Source organism: Sturnus vulgaris, chromosome 13 (assembly GCF_052056855.1).
Source record: "Sturnus vulgaris isolate bStuVul1 chromosome 13, bStuVul1.hap1, whole genome shotgun sequence".
Lineage (NCBI taxonomy): Eukaryota > Metazoa > Chordata > Aves > Passeriformes > Sturnidae > Sturnus > Sturnus vulgaris.
The window spans coordinates 2,361,971-2,377,517 of NC_142255.1; the positions used below are offsets into that span (position 1 = coordinate 2,361,971).

At 59.8% G+C, this 15,547-nt stretch overlaps 2 protein-coding genes across 7 annotated transcripts; one reads left to right on the forward strand and one right to left on the reverse strand.

Annotated features, from left to right (window-relative positions):
• Positions 1 to 3,404: 3,404 nt before the first annotated feature.
• CPLX3 (complexin 3) lies at positions 3,405 to 7,431 on the forward strand. The gene is made up of 4 exons (XM_014879110.2): positions 3,405 to 3,785; positions 4,529 to 4,731; positions 5,059 to 5,146; positions 6,341 to 7,431. Exons 2-4 carry the CDS (start codon positions 4,571 to 4,573, stop codon positions 6,563 to 6,565), a joined length of 474 nt encoding a protein of 157 aa, XP_014734596.1. The 5' UTR covers positions 3,405 to 3,785; positions 4,529 to 4,570; the 3' UTR covers positions 6,566 to 7,431.
• Positions 7,432 to 10,538: 3,107 nt separating this feature from the next.
• Positions 10,539 to 15,090, reverse strand: ULK3 (unc-51 like kinase 3). Of its 6 annotated transcripts, XR_015806455.1 has the most exons (16): positions 14,915 to 15,088; positions 14,556 to 14,696; positions 14,256 to 14,376; positions 14,047 to 14,151; positions 13,420 to 13,967; positions 13,237 to 13,342; positions 13,102 to 13,142; positions 12,910 to 13,012; positions 12,742 to 12,806; positions 12,542 to 12,620; positions 12,417 to 12,457; positions 12,286 to 12,333; positions 12,155 to 12,209; positions 11,216 to 11,999; positions 10,927 to 11,128; positions 10,540 to 10,821 (listed from the first exon to the last, which is right to left on the reverse strand). XR_015806455.1 is itself a non-coding variant. In XM_014879214.2 (15 exons), exons 1-15 carry the CDS (start codon positions 15,014 to 15,016, stop codon positions 12,081 to 12,083), a joined length of 1,464 nt encoding a protein of 487 aa, XP_014734700.2. In that variant the 5' UTR covers positions 15,017 to 15,088; the 3' UTR covers positions 12,014 to 12,080. The 6 variants fall into 6 exon arrangements, 3 of the variants coding, with proteins under 3 accessions (XP_088028451.1, XP_088028450.1, XP_014734700.2); XR_015806454.1 differs by having other exon boundaries at positions 10,539 to 11,128; XM_014879214.2 differs by lacking the exons at positions 10,540 to 10,821; positions 10,927 to 11,128; positions 11,216 to 11,999 and having other exon boundaries at positions 12,014 to 12,209; positions 13,420 to 13,575; positions 13,650 to 13,732; positions 13,824 to 13,967.
• Positions 15,091 to 15,547: the final 457 nt, after the last annotated feature.

Below are 15,547 nucleotides of genomic sequence, written 5' to 3' on the forward strand. Positions count from 1 at the left end.
AGCAGGGAATTCTGAGGGAATTGTGGGGAGACCCCAGCAGGATCCCCACTCCTGGCTTCCCTTCTCTGCACCACTCAGGGGCTCCCAGGGGCTCTGCCAGGGCGCCTCAAGGCGAGGAGAGGTGCCCTGGGATTTTTTTCATCCTGTGGAGATGACGGCAGATTTTGGGAACTCAAAGGTTTGGTTCTATAGGAGTGGGGAGTCTTTCCGTGGAAATGCCTCCGTAGGTGAGGGAAAGGCAAATTCCAGCTTTTTGGAGTTCTGTTCCAGTAAATGCCAGAAGTAATTTCGTTTGATAATTTACCGCACTCGTATCCTAAAGTTTCTTTATTCCCTCTGTGGATGCCGTGGTAGCACTTGGATCTCAGTAAAGGATCTCCCAGCAGGGATCCCACTGAAGGGATGTTTCTCCCAAGACTTTCGGGACATTTTCCCTCAAACCCTTGGGAGCTGGCGGTCCATGACAGCAGCGGGACTCTCTGGATGGATGTCACCACGCCCTATCGCATTCCCGAGGGGCACAGGAGGGTGTCCCTGTCCCCATCCCACCGCAGCACGCCCCTCGGCAGGTGGGGAGAGCGAAGAGCCGAGGGGTCAGAGCCGAGCGCGGCGGCTCCCGAGGTGGCGGTGCCTGTCCCCATCAGCAGAAGTGACAATCAGCTGCCAAGTGCCGGGTGACCTCCCCCGGCAGCAGCGGGCTGCCCGCTTGTCTTGGAAACGCCTTCTCGGCGCACACACGCGGCTTTCCAGGATTCCCGCACCTACTCGGGGTCTCCAAAGGTTTAAACGTTCATGTTCCCTGGATTTCAGGCTGGCAAGGATGAGGCCTCCTGATGGCCTTATTGCCATGGCCCTGCAGCTCGAGCTCTTCCCCTCCCCTCCGCAATCCATGGGATCACTGCCGGGCTTTTGGGGATCTCTGGAGCATCCTCCGAACCCCGGGTTGTGGTAACTGTGCCTTCGGAGGCAGCTACCTGGAAAGAGGAGCTGGAATGATCCCTCTCAGCATGGCAGAGGGAGCTGCTTGCTTCCAATTTAAATCAGGTGTCAACGCTGAGAGAGAGGATCCTCTTAACTTCCACCGTCTTGTCTGAGGCTGCGACGGGGGGACGTCTCATCTCCCTGCCGTCTAATCCGCGGAGATGTGTGATATAGCATAAGCTAATATAATAGGTCATGCAAGGATTTACATCTCATTACGGCAGGTTAGAGTCCTGGCAGGAAGGATGACTCATCCTCACTTGAATATATTTCAGGGATGAGGAACGCTTCAGCTGCCCAAGGAAAAGCAAATGGGGAAATCAACCACCTCGAAGCCTCATTTCCCAGCTCGCTGCACCCTCTGATTGTCCCCGCAGCTCTGCCTCCAGGTGGGACACCGGCCTCTCCGGGGAAAGCCGAGGCGATGGCAGAGCTGTAAAACCTCTCCAGGCGCCCTTTCCTTGCCTTTTGCTCCGTCCCGATGAAACCCGGGCTGCAAGAGGCTGCAGAGCCCGAGCATCCCTGCCACGAGGGACGGGAACGCCGGGCTTGTTTTCACCTAGTTGCCTTGGCCGAGCGGTTCTGCTCGTCAGGAGCTGTTTGCTCTTAGTTCCTCAGACAGGGAGGCTCCGTGGGAGCTGACCCATCTAACCCAGCTGGAAAAAATCGGTCCTGACTTCCAGTCTCTTATTGTTAATGGACGCTCGCAGCCAAATCCGGAGTGAGCCAAGCTCCCGGCACCATCCAAAATCTGTTCTGAGCCCACACGAGGCTCGGGCCAGCACCCGAGGACACAACCAGGCGTGCTGGTCCTTCTCCCTGCCCCTCTTTTCCCCAAGGTGACAGCCGGGACGTGACCGCGCTGTCTGCAATGGGACATCGATGGAGCGCCCGGGGCTCCCAGCCCGTTTCTCAGCAGGCTGGGGCAGCTCATTGCGGGTTAAAATGAATTTTCCATGGGTTTTCTATGGGAAAGGGCTGAGGAGGGCCTGCAGATGGGTGTGAAAAGCAAAAAAATCATCACTTCAAAAAGCTGTTGAGGCTCCTGAGCTGCCAGCTCGGGGTGAGCAGCAGGCACAGGGGCACCTGCGAGGTGGGGGATGCTGTGGGTGACACTGGAGTCGTGGGTGACACTGGAGCCGTGCCAAACGGAGGCGCCTCGGAGGGATCTCCCCCGTCCCAGCGTCAATTTTCATGTTTGGATGGACTCGAGGGGACTGCTGGCCTCAGTCAGGGGGCTCTGCTCTTCACCAGGACAAATCCCCCGCTGTCACCTCCAAAGTGCCTTCCAATCCCTAAGAGCATCCCTCACTGCCAAGCTGCTGACCAGATTATTATCCTAGGAAAACGCGTTATTTTTTAATCCCTTTTCCTCTTAAGATATAATTTTACCTTGGGCGGGGGGGATGGGAGGAGATGGGCCCATTCCCCCTCCCTCTGTCACTTTGTCCTGTCCCTTCACAGCTGTTCCATCATTTTAATCTGCAGAGATTGTCTTTGTATTTCGGAAATGAAATGATTTCCCGCAAGCCGGGATTGGGGTTTGGATCCGCGCTCATTTTTCATGAGCGGAGAAGAAAAGAGGGAGGAATGTCTGTTAAAGCCAGGCTGGCCATCTGGAAGGGAGGTGCGCTGCTGATGCCATTAATTGCTCACTCCCCAAGGCCTGGAATGCGGCTGCAGTCAAAGGGAAGAGCAGGAGTGGGAGAGGGGATGGGAGAGAGCGAGGGAATGATGCAACAAAATCAATGCCTGCTCCATCCTCATTTAGGTGATCAATGAACGCTTTCGTGCCTGTGTTCTGCGGGCTGAGAGCAGCTTTGGTATTAATTAATATCGGAAAAATCATGGAATCACAGACTTCCAAAACGGCTGGAGTCAGAAGGGACTTTAAAGCTCTTCCAAGCTCCAACCCCCTGCCATGGGCAGGGACACCTTCCACTACCCCGGGCTGCTCCAAGCCCTGTCCAGCCTGGCCTTGGACACTTCCAGAGATGGGAATACTTCCAGGGATATCATTAAGAGGATAAAGGGGAGGGAACTTTTGGGCACCAGCCCCTGGATGAATGAGCAAACAACATTTGTGCCTGGTGCTGGTACATATGGCTTGTTCCGAGCGTCAAGCGCGGCTTTTCCTCCTGCCAGACCCGAAGGATGGGGAACGGAGCGGGAGAAAGGGCACTGGGGCGGCTTTGCTCCTCGCTGGGATGAAGCAGCCGGGAATCTCGGAGGGAAGGGTGTCCGGGGGGCTCCCCGCAGCCCCCACCTTGGCTCCATCCATCCCGGTGTCGCCGGGGGGCTCTGGGGGCTCCTTCTTCTTCCCGCGGGGGTGGCGGCACTCGCGGTGGCCCGGGGCGGGTCGGGACGGCGGCGGCTCCGCCCGGCGGAGGGCGGCGGGGCCGGGGGGAGGCGGCGGGGCAGGGGGAGGCGGCGCTGCCGCCGCCGTGCAGGGACACACACACCGGAGCTGTGCGAGCCCCGGTGCTGCAGCGCCCGCTCCGCTCCCGGCCGGGACCGCTCCGCCATGGGCGGCCGGGCGGCGCGGCCCCGCTGACCCCGCACACCCCGGCAGCAGCTCCGGCATCCCGCACTCCCACATCCCGGCTGCTCGGGAGTCCAGCATCATCCCAGCAACTCCGCTGTGCCGGGAACTCACCTCCACAGCATCCCGGCTCTCCGGGAACTCCGCTCCTCTGATCCCGGCTCCTCCATCTCTCGCTACTCCGGCATCCCGGGAACTCCGTACTCCACCGGCACGGGAGCTCCGCTGTGCTGACCGCTAGTCCCGGCTCCTCCGGAATTCGGTACTCTGTCATCCCGGGAATTCATCTCCGCTGACCCCATCTCCTCCATAACCCCGTGCCCCAGCCCCCGGGAAGCCATCTCCCCCGTCCCCGGCTCCTCCACCGCCCGGTGCTCTGGTACCCCGGGACCTCAGCTCTCCGTCATCCCGGGAATTCATCCTCTCTGAACCCTTCTCCTCCGTGACCCCGCACCGCAGCTCCCCGGGGACTCGGCTCTGCTGACCCCGGCTTCTCATCACTCGGTATTCCGCCCCTGGGAAATTCATCTCTGCTGTTCCTGGCTCCTCAGGAATTCGGTGCTGTGTGAGCTTGGCTCCGCTGATCCCGCATCCTCCATAACCCCGTACCCCAGCTCCCCGCCAACTCGACTCCTCTGACCGCGACTCCTCCCCGGGACCTCCGTTCGCCTCCCGTGTTCCCACCTCCTCCTATCCCCGCTCATCCCGGTGCCCCCATTCCCCAGGAGCCCAGCTCGGCTCATCCCGGGGATGTGCAGGAGCTCCCCGGGCACTCAGCGCTCCACTGCCCTGGAGCTCCTCTCCTGTGACCCCAGCTGCTCCATAACCCGGCACTCCGGCTCTCCACAGCATTCCCAGTGATTCTCTCCTCCCGGCCCCCCAGCGCTGCCCATTTCTCGTTTCCCTGTCACTCCAGCTCACCCTTAGCCCCATTCCCGGGGGTCTCCTCATTTTGCACACCCCCCCATCCCCTCCGGAGCCCCCCGGTGACCCCGGCTGTCGCAGCTGCAGAGCCGCGCTGCCCCCCGGCCCCCCGACGGCGCGGCCATGGCGTTCATGGTGAAGAGCATGGTGGGCGGGCAGCTGAAGAACCTCACGGGCGGCCTGGGCGGCGAGGAGAAGAGCGAGGGCGAGAAATCTCCGGCCGAGGCGCAGGGCATGACCCGCGAGGAGTATGAGGAATATCAGCGGCAGCTGGTGGAGGAGAAGTGAGTGCGGGCAGCATCGGAATCCGGCACGGGCTGCACCCCCGGGGTCCCTGCGGGAAGGGGGTGATCCCGCTGCGGTCCCACATCCCGCGCGTGGGAGATGGGGACAGCAAGACCGTGAGGGGGTTTAATGAGCCCCCTAATCCCTTAATCCGCTTCCTCGCCCGGGAGATGGGATTGCTTTCTCCTTCCAGGCTGCGCTGGGGGGAGGAAATTGTGGGAAACCGGGAGTTTTCAGAGAAAATGGGGGGTTCTGATGTCGGGGGGAAGCGCAAACCGCGGGATGGGGGGCACGGGCTGTTGGTAAGTGCCCCGTGTGCTCCGCAGGATGGAGAGAGATGCCCAGTTTGCCCAGCGCAAGGCGGAGAGAGCCACGGTCAGGTCCCACTTCCGAGACAAGTACAGGCTCCCCAAGGTACGGCTGCGCTGGGAACGGGGGGTAAAAGGGGAGCCGAGCTCCGCGTGGAGGGAGGGGAAGGGACAAGGATCCCCTGGGCTGGCTGGGGTTTGAGCCTCAAAGCCCAAACGCAAATAAATTCCCCTCAAAACCGTCTTTGTCCCCAAACTTTGGCCCCTTTCGTTCCCCCCGAGCACCACAAACCACCAGCCCGGGACGGTGGGACTCCCAGCCTCTCCTGATCCCCCCTTTTCCTCGCTTTTGCCCCCTAAATCCAGCTGGGTGAGGGAAAAGCAGCTTCACACCCAGACTCCCCGGAGCCGGGAGCGGAGCCAGGGTCACACCTTCCCGCCTGGATTAGCCAGCTCCCCTCCCCGGATTATTTGGAGAACGTTTCCCACCTAAACTCCAATTTTGGAATTTCCGCACGATGAACGATTCACTAAAAACAATTTAATCAAGGGATAATTCAGCCTTTCTTGGAATTGTCACAAGCTCTTCTCCCTCCAAACCCACCCTTTATTCAGGAGGAGTCGTTCAGTGGTGAATACTCCAAATTGGAGCCGGGCTAATATTAGTTCCAAAGGGTCAGCTAAGCCAAGTGAGATTGCTCCGATTGTTTGGCGTGTTTCAGCCAGCCTGGATTCACCCCCCTTGCTTCCCACCCCCCTTTTATATCCAGGAAATAAACAGCTGGAAAATTTCTTTTTACCCCCTGCCAAAAGCCAGAAAAGGCAGAGAAAGAAGAGATGGAGATTTTTTTATTCTCCAAGGGAAACCGGGATTTGTTTGGATCTGGCCCCACCATCCTTTCAGTGCCTTCTTGCGCTTGAGATGTCCCTTCTCATCTTTTGACAAGTTTCTTCTGCTCATTACTGATCCCTCTTGGCAGCCGGGCTGCCTCATCCCGAGTCTCCCCGCGACTCCCGGCTCGGATCTGATCCCGCCCGCCGGTGGGAGCAGTCTTTAAGCATAAGCGGAGCTTAATTAGGTGCCTAACCCCCCGCAGCGCCAGCCGGGAACCAGTTTGTACTGGTGCCGAGCGTGGGTTTCCATCCCGGCTCTCGGCAGGCGGCATCAGCATCCCACCCTCACCCCCTGGGACATTCCCACAAAGTGGGAACGCAGCCCAAAACCCCTCCTGCGGTGCTTGCAGAAGCCTCATTCCCGCTGTGCCATCCCCCGTCCTGACTCTCTCCCGGCCCGTTCCAGAACGAAACGGATGACAACCAGATCCAGCTGGTGGGAGGTGACGTGGAGCTGCCCAAGGAGCTGGCCAAGATGATCGAGCAGGACAACGAGGAGGAGGAGGAGAAGAACTCGGTTATCGGCCAGCTCAGCAACATCCAGAACCTGGACCTTGATTCCTTGAAGGACAAAGCTTCGGCCACGCTAGAGGACCTGAAGCAATCGGCGGAGAAATGCTCCGTGATGTGATGGGGCTGAGCAGGGAGGGGACGCAGCGCAGGGTCTGGCGGGGGCTGCTGCCTGCAGCGGGGACCCCAGCGACGTTGTCACCCTTGCCGTGTGTCACTCGGGTCCTCCTGGGCCGTGTGACCCCTCTCGAGTCCCTGACCCAGATGTCCCTGATGTGTGGCTTCCGTTCCGTTCTCCGGGCTGAGGTTAGGGCCAAGAGCCAGCATGTCCCCCCCGTACCCCAAGGCCTCCTCCCGTGCCCGTGCCGGGGCAGGGGGTGTCCGCAGCCAGAGCCCCGCAGGTTGCAGGGAAGGAGAGCGACCTCGGAGTGTTCTTGACCTTGGAGTGGTGGCCACACTCTGCGGCTCTGCCTCCACGTCTCAGCCTCTCAGGAACGACCGGGAGGCTCCGATTCGCCTCGCAAGGACGAGGCGGGGTGTGGAACATCCCCCCTCCCCGCGTCCCGTAGCCATCACCCGAGAAACGCCATCCCATCCCTGCGAGGAACATCACCCCCGTGTCCTTGAGGGCCCCTCCGAAGGAGCCAGCCGGGAAGGACCTGCCATTCGATCCCGCTCATCCCTGTGGGAAGGGGGGTGCTGAAGCCTGAATTGACACCAGAGAGGAACAAAAGCCCTCCCTGGCGCTGAGCTGAGCCCGCAGCCGCCCTTCCCCGGAGCAGTGGTGTCCCTCTCCCGGGATGGGATCCCGTCCTTGTTCCTTCCAGGAGCAGAACAAAGCGATGGGGGAATGAATATCTCCCCGTCCTCCCTCTCGTCGTGCCGTAGTCGTGCTGTGCTCGGTTGAGTGTCCCTCACCTCCCGTGCTGTCCCCGTGCCATGGTACTGTTATAACCGGTGGAATAAATACCAGGAGATGTCTATGCATTTCTTTTTCTCCCCGAGCTCTCTTTCCCTGGCCACATTTTCCTAATTTCCTGGTTTTGGGGTGCCCCTTCCCGAGGCAGGGACAGGAGCTCCAAGAAATCTGTGGCAGCAGAATCCCGAAGAAAAACATCTTTCCCGATTGCACTCACGTTTGGGACCGAAGGGATGCTACGAGCAGCTCGTTGGCCGCAGTCGGGTTTAAAAGCAAACAAAATTCCCTTTTTTCCGCAGATTTTTTTGGCTATTTTAATACAAAACCTTCGGAACGCTCGGCCTCACGGGCACTGCAGGGTGTCCAGCACACTGCTCCAAGCAAGGACACTCCCTGCAGGGATAAACCCGTGCTAGTGCAGGTGTCACTCCCAGCATCCCGGCAGGCAGGGGGCTCCTGTGGTGAGGTTTCCCGGAAAAACTTGGCATGGGTTGGGAATTTATTGCTCCAAATCCCGTGGGAGCTGTTTAGCTGCAGTTTGGTTTTGCAGGAGAGGATGGGTCATCCAGGGAAACACGGGAGAGGGTGCTGGGAAATTATCTTATTATTATTATTATTATTGTTATTATTAAGGGTGTAGGATCAGGCCTTGAGGCTGCTGCACCAAGGGATTCCTTTCTGCCCCCAGCCCCCCGATAATCCTGTGCCAGGGCCAGGAGTTCTGGAAAACTCCTGCTGTGCATCCCTGAGAGGACAGACAGACAGACAGAGGCAGCTCAGGACACACATCCCCACAGCCCTGCAGCCGCTGGGACCAGGAGACTCCAGGGACATCTGCTCCCATCAGATCCCCCAATCCAGCCCCACACAGCGCTGGAAAGCGGGAAAAAAACCCAGCGGGGAGATTGGCAGGAGCAGCTTCAGCGCTGGAAGGAGATCATACCTGATGAGGATCAGCCCCAGCTGATCTAATCCCGCAGCAGGAAAGGGATAGCAGGGAGCAGGCACGGCCCCAGCCGTGTTTAAATCCCACGGCAGGGCACGATCAGCGCTCATCCCACGGGAGAGCGGGATCCCATTTTGGGGATGCAACCCCAAAAACCATCCAGGATCCCCCTCCCGCACCTTTTCCTCGGCCCCTCCTTGCTCTGCCCCCCGTGCCCGACCCCTGGGCTGCGCTCCGAGCTCTCCCGGCCCACGTGCAGCCACGCAAAGGCCGCGTGAAGCTCAGCGGGTTTATTTTAGGAGGCTCCATGACCCCCAGGCATGTGAAAAGCCAGGCAGCCCCCGCTCCCCCCGCCCGGCTCCCGACACGCGTTAAGCCTCAGCAAAGCGTTCCCGGCAAAGAGAGGCAGCGGCGGCTCCGAGGATGCTCCAGCGAGGCTGCATCCCTGCTCCCAGCGAGGAGGAGAGGCTGGGATGGGGATGAGAGGATGGGATGGAGGGAGGAGAAGCTGGGATGGGGGGATGAGAGGCTGGGATGGAGAAATGAGAGGCTGGGATGGAGGGAGAAGAGGCTGGGATGGGGGATGAGAGGTCGGGATGGAGGGAGGAGAGGCTGGGATGGGGTCAGAAGGAGCAGGCTGCCCCCTCCTGCCTTTTCCCTGCCCACCAAGGGATGCATCCCAGTTTCCAGCAGTTCCTTGCTGCTGTATCCCGAGCATCCCTGCAGCCTCCATGCCATATGAGTGCTCCAGGCATCAACACACAGACTAAAAATCTTACAGCAAAGAATAAGTGTGGATTAAAGCAGAATTTTTTTTTTCCCTCTCTTTTACAGGCCTTATATAATTTCCTCACCTATGGGGCTGGGTTTGTCCAAGCAAACTGGAAGATGCTGGAAAAAGGAATTTTGTCTATAAAATAAAATAAGTTTTATTGATCAAGTAAGATAAATTTTATTGACAAAACTCCTGCCCTCCTGCACCAGCTCTCTGCAGGATCCTCCTCATTCCCAGTGGTGAGTGTGGATGAGTGAGTGGATTCCCCAATGGATAAAGCATTAAATGAGCAATTGTTAAAGCACTGAAACAAATGAGCTGCCATGGAAGCCCGGGATATCTCCCTCCTTCTTTTTGCAGGCAATTAAACCTCCCTGGGAAGGGATGGCCCATCCCTCCCTCACTGCTGGTCCAACAGTCGGGATTAAAGCAGATTAAAGAGCCCTGGGAAAGCCCGAGGTTGGCTCCACACACTGACCCAGCTCTCCCCAGCCCCTCGTGTTTGACCTCACCTCAACCCACGGGCTGGCAACAATTTTCCAACCCCATCCCAAATCCCTCCCACATCCCAACCATTCCCAATTTCCCCCATGCCAACCATTCCCAATTTTCCATCTCTCACAATTCCCAGTTTTCCAACCCCATCCCAAATCCGTCCCACATCCCAACCATTCCCAATTTCCCACATCCCACCACAATTCCCAGTTTTCCAACTCCATCCCAAACCTCTCCCACGTGCCAACCATTCCCAATTTCCTGCATCCCAACCATTCCCAATTTTCCATATGGCAACCATTCTCCATTTCCCACATCCTACCATAATTCCCAATTTTCCAACCCCATCCCAAACCCCTCCCACGTGCCAACCATTCCCAATTTCCCCCATGCCAACCATTCCAAATTTCCCACATCCCAGCCATTCCCAATTTCCCACATCCCAGCCATTCCCAGTTTTCCCCATCCCAGCCATTCCCAAGTCACAGTTTTTCCTCGTGAAGAGAACACCCATCATGTCCAACCTCACGGATTCTCCCCCGACCCAGCTGCCGCTCCCACCCCTCTCTGGGTGACAATCCAGCCCCAAGAGCCACCCCCTGAGGGCTGGAAGAGCCCTGGGGAGGGAAGGGCTGGTGCTGGCATGGATGGGACTCATGGATGGGAATCATGGATGGGACTCATGGATGGGACTGGAGCAGAGCAGCTCCTCCCTGCGCAGCCGAGTGACAGAGGCCACGCTCCGCTCTCTTCGTGCCACCTTCCCTCGGTGACATTTGGGCAGCCAAAATCCCCGGTGCAGGCCATACTCACACCCACCCCGACACAAATTTGGGACAACCCGGGCTCCGTCACCCCCAGGGGAGCATCCAGAGCCCGGTCCTGCTCCGAGGGCTGGGCTGTGCTGGCGGCCGAGCGTGAAGGCAGATGCGATTATCCGCGCTCGCCACGGCCCGGGGGAGGACACGGGCTTGGAAAGCACTTTAAACCCTCAGGATATAATCTCTGCTCTGAATAATAATGATAAGAAGAATAAAAAAAAGATGTTAAAGTGCCTGATCGTGTCTGCCCGGGAAGCTCCGGGCTGGTTTGAGCACAGAGCAGCTGGCACAGGGGAAGGATCTGGGGGGAGGCTGACTTGGGAAGAGGTCACGGCTCAGAATGTTCATGGGACACCCCAAAAATCCCCTCTGTGGTTTGTTTCAGCCCTTCTGCCCTCCCTCATGGCCCAGGCACAAAAATCTATTGGAGAAAACAGGATTTTACGTAACAGCTCGTGTTGTTCTGCTCCGTGTTTTCCTCGCACACAAAAAAATAAAAAGATGGGAAGTGAAAACAAGGTCAAACCTTGCTTTGGCTGCCTCGTGTCCCCAGGGAGCACGGGAAGTGAGAGCACTGCTGGAGCAGAGGAAGGGACACCCCAGCTCTGCTCCTGGGGGAACAGGGACAAGGTTCCCCAGCCCTCCTCGATGGCTCCAGGACCCCAGGCTGGCTCTGGGTCCCGGGTTTGCCTCAGGACCCTCTTAGGCTCAAATCACAAACTCGAGTGCTGAGGAGGTGGAGAAATCAAAATTAAAGTTTATTAAAGACAATAAATTACATTCCCTTGAGATACAGTAGATTTTGAGACAAGTACCTTGTTTTGCAGGACAGGCAAACTCAGCACCCTGCACCAGTGACTCTGGAACATGATTTGGATGTCGGGGGTGTCAGGGCCCTGAGGAGTGGAGCAGGGCAGGCAGGATGCTGAGAGGGTGTCCCCGAAGGCGACTGATTGCTGCTCGTGCCCGACTCCATCAGTCCCTGCTGAGCACTGCTCACTGTCACGACACTGATGACACAGCCGGTACCTGCCAGGCTCCAGGTTCAGGAAGGAAAAGCCTCATTCCCGGTGCTCCAGCAGTGAGAGGCAGGGAGGTATGGCCGGGCTGGGCCAGTGCAGTGGGTGCTGGAGGCTGGATGCAGAGGTAGATGCTGGGCGAGGAAGGCACAGCCGGAGCATCCCTGTCCACCCTCAGCTCCCAGCTGGATTTGTGCACCTGGACCATGTGGGCTCCTCCAGAATTTGGGAGGTGGAAGAACCACCCAGCTGAAAAAGCAGGGGGGATATCCTGCCAGGATAAAAATACCCTTCCCTTGGCAGCCAGCGGAGGGAATTAGGGTGGAATAACCCGCCCGCTGTGGCAGGGGAGGCTGCAGCAGCAGACGGTGCAGGCAGGGCTGGCAGGGAAATGAGCCAGCGCCTGCACAGGGGCAGATGGCCCCGCAGAGCCCCCGGGGCTGGCAGCCCCAGGGTGACCTCCCAGGTGTCACCCTGGAGCGGGGGGGGGACGGAAGCCTCGTCTCCTCTTGGCGTCTCCTGGCAGGGCAGCGAGCAGAGTCCTGCTGGGCAGCTCCCGGGAGTCACTGCAAGGTACAGGCTGTGCCGGGGCACACCGGGACTCACCGGGCTGCCTGTGCCCGTGCCACCCCTCCCGGAGGGCTCCCGGGTGGGGTTGGGATCAGGGATATCCCCACGGCTGTGGAGCTGGAGGAAGATTGATTCCCCCAGTCCCCCTGGGAAAGGGCGACTCACCGCTCCGGACGGATTCTGCCAGAGCCTCTTTGCCCATGGATTGTGCCTCCCGCATCTGCCAAGGGAAAGGGGGCTTTTCCAGCCTTTATCCTCCCCCAGCACGCTCAGGAGGCCCCTCCCAGTCATCATACCTTGATCTGATCCTTCAGGTACTCGGCTCGGGCCATCAGGGTCTGGATCTGGTGGGGAGAGAGAAAGGACACAGTCCCTCTGGAGCCAGGCCACCAGGGACAGCCTGGGGAGTCCCAGGGCTGGCACTCACCTCTGCATGGAGCAGCTCCCGCCGCCGCCCCGCCGGCTCCGCTGCAGGGGAAACGGGAAACAGGATGAGGGAGGGGAGCAGGAGCCATCCTGGCCCTAAAAGCCCCTAAAACAGCCCAAACTCACCGGCCAGGAGCAGCAGCAGCTCCCCCAAGCTCTGCTGGTACAGCTCCAGGGCGTCACTGTCATCCCTGCCTTCCTCCTCCTGCAAGAGGCCCCGGGGGCTGGCTGTGGTTGGGGGATCCAGCAGCCCCCTCCCCTCCCCAGCAGGGTTGCAGCTTCCCCTTCCCTCCAGGGGTGAGGGGACCCCCAGGGTCACCCCTCACCTTGGCAATGGCAGCTGAAGCCAATTCCAGCGCCGAGCAGAGCCGAGGCTTGTCCTTGGCCATCTCTGCAAGGGGACACGGCTACAGGGATTGCCCAAAACCTTCACCCTTCAGCCCAAAACCCCGACCACTGCCCCACAACACCGGGGCACGCTCAAATATCACTACCTTTAAGGAGCTCTCTGGCCGGGTTTCCTTTCTCCAGGAGGTTCTTGTTGCTGGAGGTGACCAGCACCTTCAGCTCCTCTGCTCGGGAGATGTACTGCCTCACCTGTGCACATTTTGGGGGTGAGGAGACCCCCAATACGGGGTGCAGAGGATGGGGGTGCTGCCCTCACCCCCGCAGGGATTTTGGCTCACCTTGGCCCGGATGGCTTCTTTGCGCCGCGCATCGCTTTCATCTGAGGGGGAAAATGACCAAACACAGGGGTGGGTGGGCTGAAAATCCCCCCAAAAATACACCCAGGCCCCACATAACCCCCGGGGGGGACTCACAGTGCAGTGCTGGAACGAAATACTCCAGGGCTTTGCGGTAGAGAGAGAAGGCGGCTTTGGCATCTCCCTCCTGATCCTTCCTTACTGCCTCCACCACCAGGTCGGTCTGGGGGACACAAGGGGGGGTCTCAGAGCTTGGAACCCCCAGTTCCCAGCGAGCAGCCCCCAGCCCCCACTGCTCACCGCCTTGCCCAGGCTCTCAGGGCCGGGGATGTGCTCCATGTCCACGAAGGGGTGGGCAAAGAAGCACTCGAAGGAGATGCGCTTCTGAGGGTCCCTCTCCAGCAGCTGCCCCAAGAGATCCCGGCATTCCAGAGAGAGCTGGGGCCGGCTGGGAAGCTGGGGAGGGAAGGGGCTGAGCCCAGTGACCACTGTGAGAACCCTCCCAGCTCCTCCATCCCACCCCACGTTACCTCCACAGCCCGGTCGCTGCGGATCTTCTCCTCCAGCTCGGCGAAGGAGCGGGAAGCGAAGGGCGGCTTCCCAAAAAGTGCTTCTGCAGGGGGAAAAGGAGCGGTGGGGGGAGATGGAGAGGGGGAAACCAACCCTGAGCAGAGTCCCCCCGGGGCAGTAAAAGCCAAGCCCACCGTAAAGGATGACGCCCACCGACCACAGGTCTGCGCGGGCGTCGTAGTGCTGCCGACACACCATCTCGGGGGCCATGTAGAGCGGGGAGCCACGCAGCACGTGCTTCTCATCCCACGGGGACATGTACTGAGCAAAGCCGAAATCTGCAGCACACAGAGCTCGTGGGGCCACGGGGAAAAGGGATTTGCCCCCTCCCGGCCGCTCCCAAGGAGCTGCCCTGACCTGCCAGCTTCAGCTGGGGGTTCTCCGGGGCGCTCAGGAGGATGTTCTGCGGCTTCAGATCCAGGTGGGAGATGTTGTGGTCGTGGAGGAACTTCAGGGCGCAGGCTGGGCGGGTGGATGGGCACGTGATAGCACAGCCCTGCGCCCCAAAACCCTCGGGAAGGGTCCCCAGTAGAGGCAGAGCGGGAGGTAGAGCGGGGTGTCCTCACCGAGCTGCTGCAGGAAGACGCGTGCCACCTTCTCGGGGAGCATGCGGCGCGTCCGGATGAAGCGGGACAGGTCCCCCCCGGCGCAGAACTCCATGATCAGGTAGATGTGGTCACTGTCCCACTGCCAGGCAACAAGACTCCGCCGTGCCATCCCAGCCAGTCCCACCCACACAGCTTCACCTCAACCAGTTTGCCCAGTTGCTGGCACCAAGCCCCACGGATACACTCTTGGGAAACAGGGATGGATCCAAGCCAGAGTGGCTCTGGCTCAGAGGCTCCCCTAAGAAGCCCCCAGCCCACCTGGAAGTCCTTGAGCTCCACAATGTTGGGATGGCGGATGGTCTTGAGGATCTCGATCTCTGTCAGCAGGTTCTCCACCGATGCCCGGTTCAGGCTCCTCTTGTTGACACATTTGATGGCCACCACCTCACGCGTGTCCCTCTGCCGAGGAGGGGGGACAACGCTGGAGCCCCCCAACCAAAGAGCCACCCCGGGCTGCTACCCGGGAAGGGAAGGGACCCCTGCAAGGGGGCGGCAGGTGCCAGGAAGGGGCTGTAGGGGCGGTACCCCAAGTGAAGAGCTGGAAAAGGGGGACCCCACGGGAGGGGGGGATAGACTGGGGAGCAAAAAGGCGACCCCCGCGGCAAGCTCGGCCCTACCTTCCTGTAGGCCTTGTAGACGGTGGCGTAGGTGCCGGAGCCGAGGGGCTCGGTGAGGATGAACTCATCGAGGCGCGGCGGGGCCCAGCCGGCCCCGGCCATGGCCCCTCCGGAGCCCCGGTCCCGGCACTCGGGGCCCGGGAGCCGCTTCCGCCTTCCCGGCGCGCCGCGGCTCAGGCCACGCCCATAACCACGCCCCATCCAGCATGACCACGCCCACAACGGCTTTTATTCGCTGAACAAGCCACGCCCCCTGATCACACCCCATTCACGCTGACCACGCCCACACTGCGTTCACCCGCGAACCAAGCCACGCCCCCTGATCACACCCCATCCACGCTGACCACGCCCCCCAACGCACACAGCCCCGCCCCCCCAAAATGGCCACGCCCCCTCCCGCTGGCACAGGCACCGTATCCGGACCACGTGAACAGTTTTTTATTAATAATTTTTTTAAACATTAAAAGATCAGACGCAGGGGAAAAAAAAAAACAATAATACAGGAGGAAAAGGGTGTAAAAATACCGATTTCTGTACCCCAGCGCCCCGCTGCTGCCCCGCACCAGCACAGGATGGGGGCTAATACAACCCCCGCCCTGGCAAAGGGGCACCACAAAGCCAAATCTGCATGAA

Excerpts from the sequence above, each read along its gene's own strand:
- CPLX3 (XM_014879110.2), top strand. The coding sequence starts at position 4,571 with ATGGCGTTCATGGTGAAGAGCATGGTGGGCGGGCAGCTGAAGAACCTC. Across the intron at positions 4,732-5,058 it reads CGGCAGCTGGTGGAGGAGAA|GATGGAGAGAGATGCCCAGT; the intron begins GTGAGTGCGGGC and ends TGTGCTCCGCAG. Across the intron at positions 5,147-6,340 it reads ACAAGTACAGGCTCCCCAAG|AACGAAACGGATGACAACCA; the intron begins GTACGGCTGCGC and ends GGCCCGTTCCAG.
- ULK3 (XM_088172324.1), bottom strand. The coding sequence starts at position 15,016 with ATGGCCGGGGCCGGCTGGGCCCCGCCGCGCCTCGATGAGTTCATCCTC. Across the intron at positions 14,697-14,914 it reads TCTACAAGGCCTACAGGAAG|AGGGACACGCGTGAGGTGGT; the intron begins GTAGGGCCGAGC and ends CCTCCTCGGCAG. Across the intron at positions 13,013-13,101 it reads AAGAAGCCATCCGGGCCAAG|GTGAGGCAGTACATCTCCCG; the intron begins GTGAGCCAAAAT and ends AAATGTGCACAG.